At 37.0% G+C, this 10,460-nt stretch overlaps 1 protein-coding gene across 1 annotated transcript; it reads left to right on the top strand.

Annotated features, from left to right (window-relative positions):
• The first annotated feature begins 3,577 nt into the window (after positions 1-3,577).
• Positions 3,578-9,085, top strand: LOC139984456 (fibroblast growth factor receptor 3-like). The gene is made up of 8 exons (XM_071998371.1): positions 3,578-3,680; positions 4,133-4,303; positions 5,307-5,488; positions 6,141-6,224; positions 6,684-6,901; positions 8,048-8,185; positions 8,521-8,656; positions 8,873-9,085. The coding sequence occupies exons 2-8, from the start codon at positions 4,276-4,278 to the stop codon at positions 9,083-9,085; spliced, it is 999 nt and encodes a 332-aa protein (XP_071854472.1). The 5' UTR covers positions 3,578-3,680; positions 4,133-4,275.
• Positions 9,086-10,460: the final 1,375 nt, after the last annotated feature.

Here is a 10,460-nt window from a genome sequence, read left to right as displayed (position 1 = left end):
TGGAGTATAATGCGTTTCTTGAACTAAGATTATATCAAAAGTATGGCGGTAAAAATGTTTAAATTGCTGCCTACGATTGACTGATGGTCTTATTCCTCTAACATTACTAAAACAGATTTTAAGGGTCGGCCATCGATACAGCAAAGAGTAAAGAGCAAAAAAAAATTTAAAAAAATAGATATCGACTATATAAACGTGGTACTGAGATATCATTAATACTAAAGAAGGGTTTTTTAACATCTTAACGTTAGCACCCAAAGCAATTGAGATGGGAAACAGGATGTTATCCAAACTTCTTCGGAAACCTTTTTTTGCAATTTTGATAGTCCTCCTTTTCTGTCAGTCGTCTTTCAATCCAACTATACGTAAGTTATTTTCTTATTGAGAACCGCTCTTATTTGTTTAGTAGACCGGCATGGTGATCTTTTTCACTCTTTTTCGTCGAGGGCTTTACAGCTCAGTAATTGACAGTTTCAGGTCTTCAATTGCCTTGTTGAAATCATCTTGAAGGGACTATATCTCTTTAAGGAGAATCTTGCGTAGCCGAACAATACCGAAGTTTATGTCCCTTGCAAAATCACCTTCCTCTGTATCAGAGTTATAGTCTTCACTCCTTGAGTGTGATAGGCTAGAGCGAAGGCTAGGTTGAGAAGCCGACTCATGAAGTGTTTTGCTCCGGAGGCTTCCTTTTGGTCTTCCAGTAAGCATTCCCTAACTCAGGAAGTATCCTTAATACTAATATACACTGTCAAAAAAAGGGGCTTTGCAAGACAAAGATATAATATTTAAAGAACATATATCCCAGTATAACCCAGTAGCATACGGTTGTGGTTAACCCAACATCACAGTTAGGTAGTCCAAAATCACAGTTAGTTAGTCCAATAATAATAAAAACAACTATAATAATAATAATATGATATGATACCAGAACCTTCGTGTCATAGACCTATCAAATTTAATCATTCGGCAACAGTTAATCTACTGGTGTGTTGGATGTCAAAGGCTTTCTATAACCTGTCAACGATAGCGTATTACGCATGTTTTACGATCATTTGCTTTCTTACTTTACCAGGTTTGTACCCAGAGAGTACCAGCATCATCTACATAAGTGACCAAAATTTCACTGCTGGAACGCAAACATTGAATGTAACATTTGGATTAAATATAACCGTCGATCGAAAAAAGACATCAAGATTTATTCTGGGCACAAATCTTTGGGAATTAACGGCTTGGGTAACTTCCAGAATAGATGGCGGGAAAAATCAAATCAAGGAAACAGTATTCTCAGAAAAGGACTCTTCAAAAGGGTATGACCAACGTAAAAATGACCCACCTTGGATGGCATGGGAAAGACTGCATTACGAAATAGATCTCTCCGGTGGAAGTTGCAATGATTTCCAGTATTTTTGTGTGAGATTTCGAAACACAGAAACTGCAAACACGACTTATGATGTTGATCTTGACGTGATAACTACACTATCCAGACAAACAGAGGACTGTATGGAACTGGGCTATTGTACAGAGGGTGAGCTACTTTATTGAGAGTATGTTCATGTAGTACTGAAGTTAGCCAGGTGTACTTGTACCATTTTTATAACGCCCTCTCACATTTCTATGTATATTTTCTGATGCTGTGAATGGGTAGTAAACTCGAATAAAGAAATAGAGAAATAATGAAACACCAACCACAAAGGGTTTTTTTGTTGGTAAAAACAGGGAAAAAACCCTAGCAGTAGCGAAATTTTTGTATTTAGAAAAATGACACTAAAGACGGTGGGCTTGGTAATGAGCGGCTATATTGTGTGTGCGTGTGTGCACTAAGTCCATGTCATGGCACATTACGAGAAATCACGTGAACTGAAAGGTTGAATACATACATCCATAATACACAACTTAGCAACTTGAACACATGTAAAAGAAATATAATTAATTCCGGTATTTAAATCACATAAACAAATGATAATGTGCAACTGTCAACGTAGATATGTAGAAACTGGAACCGTAAGCAGTATAATGTTATAGGGGTACAACACACACACTATGCAATAACTACATAATGGACCAGAAGTGGCCTAGCTGGAAAAGTTTGAGGTAAGAGTGACGCTGACAGGTGCCGTAGTATTTTTTGCCCCTTTCTATCCCCTCTATATCCATACTATATAGAACTGGATGAATATTCACAATGTTATCTGCATAGATCAACACGTTAAGGAAAGCAGATTTCGACATAGACTACTGTTCCCTCACCCACTTGGTTTCGAAAGAACATTGTAGATACAGGTGATCAACTCACGGTACCGTTCGTTATCATCTTTACTCATAGATTGCAACTTGTCGAGTTTCACGTAGCAAGATAGGACAGATATCGCAGCACCCTCTGCTCATTCTTAAGCGTGATTGGTGAGCCACGTTGGCCTAAATTCTTGCGCATCCCATTGAAAGTCATCCTAAAAATGTCATATGTTTAAGATTACCATATTAACTATCACAGGAGTAGTATCGTGCTACTTATTCACCACCCCCCCCCGCCCCATGGAGCCACAGGCACCCGTTTTCGGGGCCGTCTCATGTTTTTCAGGAGCCGTCTCGGGAGCCTTCGTTTTTTGAAATGTTTTTCGGAAGCCGTTTCGAGAGACCCCCTCTAAAGGCCGGAAGCACCCGTTTTTCCGAGGCTGTCTCCTGTTTTTCGGGAGCCGTTTTCGGGAGCCTTTGTTTTCCGAGGAAGTCAACGATGTTGTGATCGTTTATTTTAAGTAATGCGTAAACAAGTCGTAATTAACATGTTCATCATCTAATTTAAGAAACGCATAAAACGAGTTGTAACGCGACTATATTATGACATGATATGATGTCATCGTTATGTTGGGATTTGCTACAGAACGGTATTCATGAGCAATTCCAAATCAATGAAGTAATCTACGATACAATTCTCAAAAAGCGTCAAGTTTGGTGATGAACCTGAAATGTCTTTCGAAAGCTTCGGGAATTCGTCCATGCGCTGATTCGTTTCTTGGTTCACAAACTAGGGTTTATCTTTCTGCCACGTACGTACGCCAGCCGGCGTTGTTCAATTCGTCTGAGATTTCTGGAAATGTTTCTTTGTCGTCCATGGTAACCAGCTAGTAGTGTGCTTGATTTGAAACAACTCGCTCCTCCTTCATATTGATGCGAAATCAAATGAATACCGTCCTGAAACATTTAATCTTCATTATTGGCGCATTCACAAGAAAACGTTGACATCATATTATCTATTCGCGTTACAACGCGTCTTGTCCGTTTCTTAAATTAAATGATGAACATGTTACGACTTGTTTTACGCATAACTTAAATAAACGATGACAACATCGATGACGATCTCAGAAAACGAAGGCTCCTGAAACGGCTCCCGAGAAACGGGAAACGGCCCCCCAAAAACGGGTGCCTGCGGCTCCCTGGGGGGAAGTGAAGTAGCACTATATATACTACTCACAGGTTATGTTTATAATCTCTTTCAACACATGCTAACAATTTCCGGTTTACTGAGTACCATTATATATTATTCATAGCTTCAGTTGCAGTTGCACCAAACAGTCTCCTACTGGTTGTCTGTCTTACAGTCATTCTGGTCTTACTGTTGAGTCTGATACTCTTTTTTCTCGTTAAAAGAAGGAGACTTTACCAGACTGTTCGTATCCAGTTGGGTATGCTCTTTTCACTTCTGTCTTTTTCATTCTTAGTCATCATTAAGTTGCAAAATTCTTCATATATAGGTGGACAGATAAATTGTTCTTCCGTAATCATGAAGTCAAATTTAGTTCATTTTGCTCCTTGCCTTTTAGAAGACTTATTCCCGTGCCACTGGTGTTCCGTGTTCTTGCAGAAGACACCTTTCCGTGCCCTTGTAGAAGAATTCGTTCTATGACCTGTAAAACAAAAACATATATTTGTAAATTCGTGGAAGCCATTTCCCATCTATTAGTAATTTTGCGTGCCCGTCAAAAAACGTGTTGTTGCATCCATTTTGAATGACTTCCGTGAATAACTATGGATAAGAACGATAGAGCCGCTTGAATAATCACTCCTTTTTCAACAGTATGCCATGTGTATCGTTTGTTCCGTAACAATTATGTTAGGAAGACTATAATATTTACAGAGAACACCAGAGATGTGGAACCTCTACTAAAATCCAAGGAGATAAACCTCTGTCAAGTCACCCTAAAAGAAGAACTCGGAAAAGGTGAATTCGGTGTTGTGTATAAGGGAGTTATCACTGGACTCATTGGTTATCCTGACAATATGGCTGTCGCTGTTAAAACCACAAAAGGTATTTTGCATTTCCCGTATAACGTATATTTAGTAGTTCTGAAACAGAGAAAGATTAGAACAGAGATTTCAAGCAGCTTGTTATGTTTTTTTTTCCATATTAATATGTTATGTTAGTTTCACACATTATTACAAATCTACAGAGGCTTCATAATCATTCAGTCATTTGATTTTCCGCCCAAGAAAAGGATGTCTTAACAGACGTAAGCAAATAAATAGCTAGCATTTTCAAAGAAAAGAAATAAATACTTGCGGAATTGTGTGGATTCAGTCTCCAGTGCGAGACATATCAAAGACAAGAGTTCGACTCCTCGTGTTCGATGCCGTACTACAGCTCTTATGAGAGTTTTGAGGTAGCCAAGAAATCAGTGGCCACGGCGTCACCAATGCGGGGGGAGGGGGGGGGGGTGCACGGTGACAATGACTGAAAAAGTAACCACCCATCTCGCTGGAGACGCCCGTCGGGACCCTGTGTTGTCTGTAGGGCCTGAGAGTGCATGCCATATTCAGGAGTATAGAAGTACCTGGTATTCGTAATCTCTCACTTAAAGCCCAAACCATGGTTGGGATCGTGTGAATGTTGAATCTCCTTTGAGGACGAATTTCTATAACTGCTATAATTGCCCTGTTGTTTCCTGCTAGGCCACTGTCAGATCGTGCTGTTCGTCTCAAACATTCTCTGCTCTGACAAATGTGTTGATAATTTGACCAAATTAGTTTTCTATTTATGAATTAACATTACATTATTTCTCGGAGGAAATTATTCTCCAATTGATATCCTGGAAATTCACAGGCTTTATTCATATGGGATTGCTGATCATATAAATAGCTCTTTACTTTGCTTCCGTCACAATGTATCCCTTTGGGATACAATTCGATTTAGAACCATGTCGAACTATGTTTGAAAGAATGGAAAGAATATTCCCTGTATTTTGCATTTCATGTCCAAAGATGTTGTAATTGCATTCGTTTATAGTACGTTTTTATTTTACACTTCTTCACAGTCGGCGCTTTCGCCGAGGCTAATGAAGACCTCTTAGATGAAATGAAGTTACTCTCCTCACTTGGAGAACACAGAAATATCATGTCCCTTGTTGCCTGCTGTTCAAGGAGAGAACCTTTTTACCTGATCACTGAATATATGCAATTTGGAGATTTACTCAACTTCTTGAGGAAGTGCCGAGAGGTAAAGACTATATATGCCACTTGTTACTCTTCCTACCACACAAAAGCAACGTTTTATGGGAATGCAATGATATGGCAGTAATGAATTACGCATCTAGAGCTGTAAGCTGTATGCGATAATATGGAACTACTCTGTAACGTATATGTATGCGATTTTATCTGATAATTTATAGAACCAATCTTAATTGGCTAAAAGTAAACCATTGATTACGTGAAAGATATATTTGAGTTTATTTAATTTATACTTTGTGTACCGTTGACGGTATATATTCCCTTTTTAAATGTTGCGGTTACCAGGTGCGGAGGTTTACCAAACCCAACCGTTCCAACCCCCCCCCCCCCCCCGTTCGACCCAAACATAATATTAAAGGTAGTTATAAGCACAATCGTGCGTGTCGATCTAATTAAAGATTTAATTTAGCCTTAAAGGAATCCTTCACGCTCGTGGGTCACGTGGGAATCGGCATCAACGACCACACGGCCACACACCCTCTTTTTTTAAATCCTGGATCCGTCCCCTGAATACAAGCTTCAGATATGCATTGCTAGAAATACGCTGTGTTTATAAAGGTACGAATGTTACGTTGTTTGATCAATAAACATATTGGACTTCATCTCACTACTATCTTCACCTCACCTTATTCTTTCACCAGGAAGGCAGTTCAGCCATCGATCCGATATACTCTTTAGGGGAAGAAAAACAGATCAGTGTGGCTCGCGATATCACAAATGGAATGGTGAGCTTTCAAACACCCTTGATGTTATAGTAGGCCTAACCATATAACATTGAATGTTAGGATGCGATGTCTGCATCACAATCAGCATTGGTTATTATATAAATTGGTGATTCTCGCCACAGCTAGAAATGAGCCTGTGAGTTCGTAAGTGTATAAATGGTCCAATATAATCATTTCAAGGGTTAAAGTTAATATATTCAGCCCCAGCCAGATACACACTTCGGTCTTTTAATCCCGTTGACTACATATGTCGTCTACAAATTGGTTAGACTTCAAAAGTCTTCAACTTTGCAAATATTTACTTTATCAGTGGCGTAGCTATTGTTTCAGTGTCCCTGTTCGAGAGAGTGCCGAGATCTGAAACCGTGAACGTTCCAAGAACTGTATAGGCTGACTTTGTAAGGTCCATAAATCAAACACAACATATATATTAAAAAATACTTTATTTTTTATCGAAAGGCCTACATGGAAAATGCAAAACGTTATCATGGAGACCTTGCAGCTCGAAATGTGCTAGTCGGTGATGGTTTAAAAGTTAAAATATCTGACTTTGGCATGTCCGATGACATCTACACGAGAGGATATAGGAGGCAGGAAACTGCAGACAAGAAAATACCTGTTAAATGGTGTAGCCTAGAAACTATTTTCAGTGGGATATGTTCTTCGAAAAGCGATGTGTAAGTATCGCAATGTATACCTTTCGCTTGATTACTTCACAGTTTAGTTTATTGCTCCGGTCTAAGAAATTGTTTGGGTAGTATATACGTATATTGGTGGTTTATATATTAAAGATCCAGGAAAATTTACAATAAATCGTGACGCAAAATTAATTTCAGACAGCAATTTCTTTGCCGCTAGTGTACACGATAATCTGAACATTTGGTATTTTGGTAAAATTAATAAAAGACACAAACACAACAACCGTCATTGTTTTGCTTATGTGAGAGAGATCTTTGTGAAAAACATCTTTCCCCAAACAGCTGACAGAAATCTTGTTTCGTTAGGGAGATATCACAGAGGAGTTGTAATTTGGTAAACTTGAGATGACGTCATAGTACCACTAGAAACTAAAACCTTTTTCTTTCTCTATATGTTTCTTTTCATGTTTTTTTTTTTCAAGCTAAATCTGAACAGAATTGACACTTAAACCCCTGCCATCATCTGTTAATCTGATCTTTCTTGTTTAATGGGTTGGTCGATCATCTCTATATCTATCTCCTCTTATTTCTCTTTCCCATTTCTCTCCCACCCTTTCAGTTTATTTCTCCCCTATATCTTTCTCGTCTATAATCTATCAATACCTTTGTTGAATTGAAGTTTTTTATGGACACTAACCAGTTGGCAATACTTCTGTTTTAAGTGTACGTCATATTATGCTATTTCATACTGTACTGTGTGTTATTTTTTCTTCTGTACAATAATATGAGAAATTGATTTGAAATTAATTTTCTTTACTCTTTGAATTGTATATGTATTTTACAGTAATCATGTCATTCAATATGTCGATTTGAATGGCAGCTTTAATCTTTACAACATGTATTGCTTGAGTTATTTTCTACGTCTTTTCTGTAAATTTCGATCAAGGGAAAATATTGGGTCTTGTGCTTAACATACAACACAGGGAGTGACATTATTATTTTCGATAAAAAATGTACCATAGGGTGCAAAAATATAGATATTCTTGAATAAAAAGAAATTTTTGGGAAAATTTGCGTATAGATGTGGTCAATAAGGTACTGTTTCATAAAGGTAACTTGACGTTCAATCTGGCGAAAGAAATATAAGAACGACGTGCTAATATTCTGTCTCATTTTACTTCTTAGGTGGTCATTCGGCGTTGTATTACATGAAATATTTACATTGGGTGGATCGCCATATCCTGGCATGGCACTGCGATTTCTGGTGAATAAGTTACGAGAAGGCTATCGTATGGAGAAAGCGGAGCATTGTCCAGATGACATGTGAGTATAGTTCTGTGTGATCTGAAGAAGTTTTCAATCAACACAAGTGCAGACATTCGAAACTTCCAAACAGTAGTTTCCTTCAATGTTCAGAGTCATTGTCAGTCTGCAAAGGTATATATATATATATATATATATATATATATATATATATATATATATATATATATATATTTATGTGTGTATATGTGTGTGTACTTGTATTATTATTTACTAATTTTATTAATTACTTGTACTTGTATTATGAAAAGAAACTACTTAATACAAAATTTACAATAAACAACATATTTGGTGGGTGATATCGACCTGTTTGTTGATTTTCTTACTGTTTTTAGCTATCAGTTGATGCTCAAATGTTGGCAAGAGGACCCAGCGGACAGACCAAAATTCGTGGACCTTTCTGAAGAACTTGGGGAATTGTTGGCCAAAAGATGTGATTACATTCAGTTTTCAGTGGATGACGAGATGGCTGTAAGTTTTCTTAAGTCTTGTTGCAACATTTGTGCATCACTATAGTTTCACGAAAGGGGACATTCCTTGATTCTTTTTAATTGATTGATTTATTTGTTACAAAATTGTATGCTTTTCCGGAATCTCACTGAGACTTTACTGAACTTACCATCCCTTGTCAAGTCTCCATTGGATACTATACTATTACAATGTACGTTTAATAATTTTGTTGCAAAGGAACCTGATGGAGAAAACTTACAAGGACGGATGTTAACTTCCTCCGGAAGTACCAATCCTCAGCTAAGACAGCCTCGGGAGCTACATCCCATCGATGAGGATGGAGGAGAGGTGGATGTAACTGAACTGCTGGCTGTTCTTCAAGAAGACGAAGAGGGACGTTATCTTCAATCCAGAGAAGACAAAACAGATGAGAGTATGGGACAGATTTGAACATGTTTAAGTTTTTAAATACTTTTCCGACCTTCAGAGGCAGGTGATGGTAATTATACACATTTTTAAGAGTATAGAAGGTGTTATGAATTTATGTATGTAGATGTGTGTGTGTATGTATGTATGTTATATATACATATATATATATATATATATATACGTGTATCCTGTAAAATATCCTGTACATTATTAATAAAATTAATAAATAGGAGGGAGTATGGTCGTGAGGTTGTTGGAGGCAACATCCAAGAAGGGGATCGAGACTGCCTCCCACCAAGATAAACAAATTACATTTTTAGACGCGAAATGGTGCATTCGTAGGCATATTTAGGTTATAAATTATGTCTGTAATTAAGCCTACACACAGGAGTTTCTCATCCCTTTTAACTTTTTGAGCTGTAAATAATGGTGTTATTGTCTCATTTGGTCATCGGGATTAGGTAACGAAACTGTCGTCCCTCAATTTTATTCCAATAATGTTTTTTGTCACTGAAGGATAGTAGCCTCTTAATTTTATTCAAACATGTATTTGATATATATATATATATATATATATATATATATATATATATATATATATATATATATATATATATATATATATATATATATCTATTTTTGAAGTATCTATTTTTGAAAACCTGGTAGACAATTGCAAACTTTTTCTTCCCCAATAAATCAACCTATTCCAAAAGATCGTCATTTAATCCAACAAATTTCTCCAACAAATTCCGATAAATATTTAACTCCACTTTTAATAATGGTGAAGTCTTATTTGTATCTAGTGTTGCGCCGATATCATCAATATCAGTTTTGGCCGATATCCGATATTATCATCCCAATATCGGTCCGATACCGATACGATACCGATATTTTTTAACAGACAAAATATAGGCAAAATCGTACTTTTAGTCATGCATACATTCACAAATATATCTTCAACTAAACAACAACAAAATATGGTGGTTTGTTTTCCTTTTGTCCTAAGTTGAAAAGAATGACTTTTTTCCTGATTTTGAAAAAGAGAATGGTAATTGAAATCCAGGCGGAATCTTTTTCACTGCAGCGCTGCACACGATAATAAAATGGACGCAGTAAATGTGAGCCTTAACATCGTAAAGACTTACAAGTAGCTACAGTGTTAACGTATGCTTGCAAAATTGCATCTTAATTAGGTTACGAACTGTCGATCACAATGTAAAAGTTACAATTTATTGAGTTTATACTCAATGTACAACTTATTCACTTGACCGTATAGAGGGAAAAAAAAACTGAAAATCAGTAGAGAAATGACCAATTGTGTACGGATAGTAAGGTGGTACAAAAAAAAAAAGTTTCAAATATTACGAAAGATCGAGCAAAACACTTTCGAAAA

Source organism: Apostichopus japonicus, chromosome 17 (genome assembly GCF_037975245.1).
Source record: "Apostichopus japonicus isolate 1M-3 chromosome 17, ASM3797524v1, whole genome shotgun sequence".
Lineage (NCBI taxonomy): Eukaryota > Metazoa > Echinodermata > Holothuroidea > Aspidochirotida > Stichopodidae > Apostichopus > Apostichopus japonicus.
This window is presented reverse-complemented; position numbering and strand designations above follow the sequence as displayed.

Coding starts and splice junctions, on each gene's coding strand:
- LOC139984456 (XM_071998371.1), top strand. CDS start 4,276: ATGGCTGTCGCTGTTAAAACCACAAAAG. Junction 5,489..6,140: donor TCTTGAGGAAGTGCCGAGAG/GTAAAGACTATA, acceptor TTCTTTCACCAG/GAAGGCAGTTCAGCCATCGA. Junction 6,225..6,683: donor GCGATATCACAAATGGAATG/GTGAGCTTTCAA, acceptor TTTTATCGAAAG/GCCTACATGGAAAATGCAAA.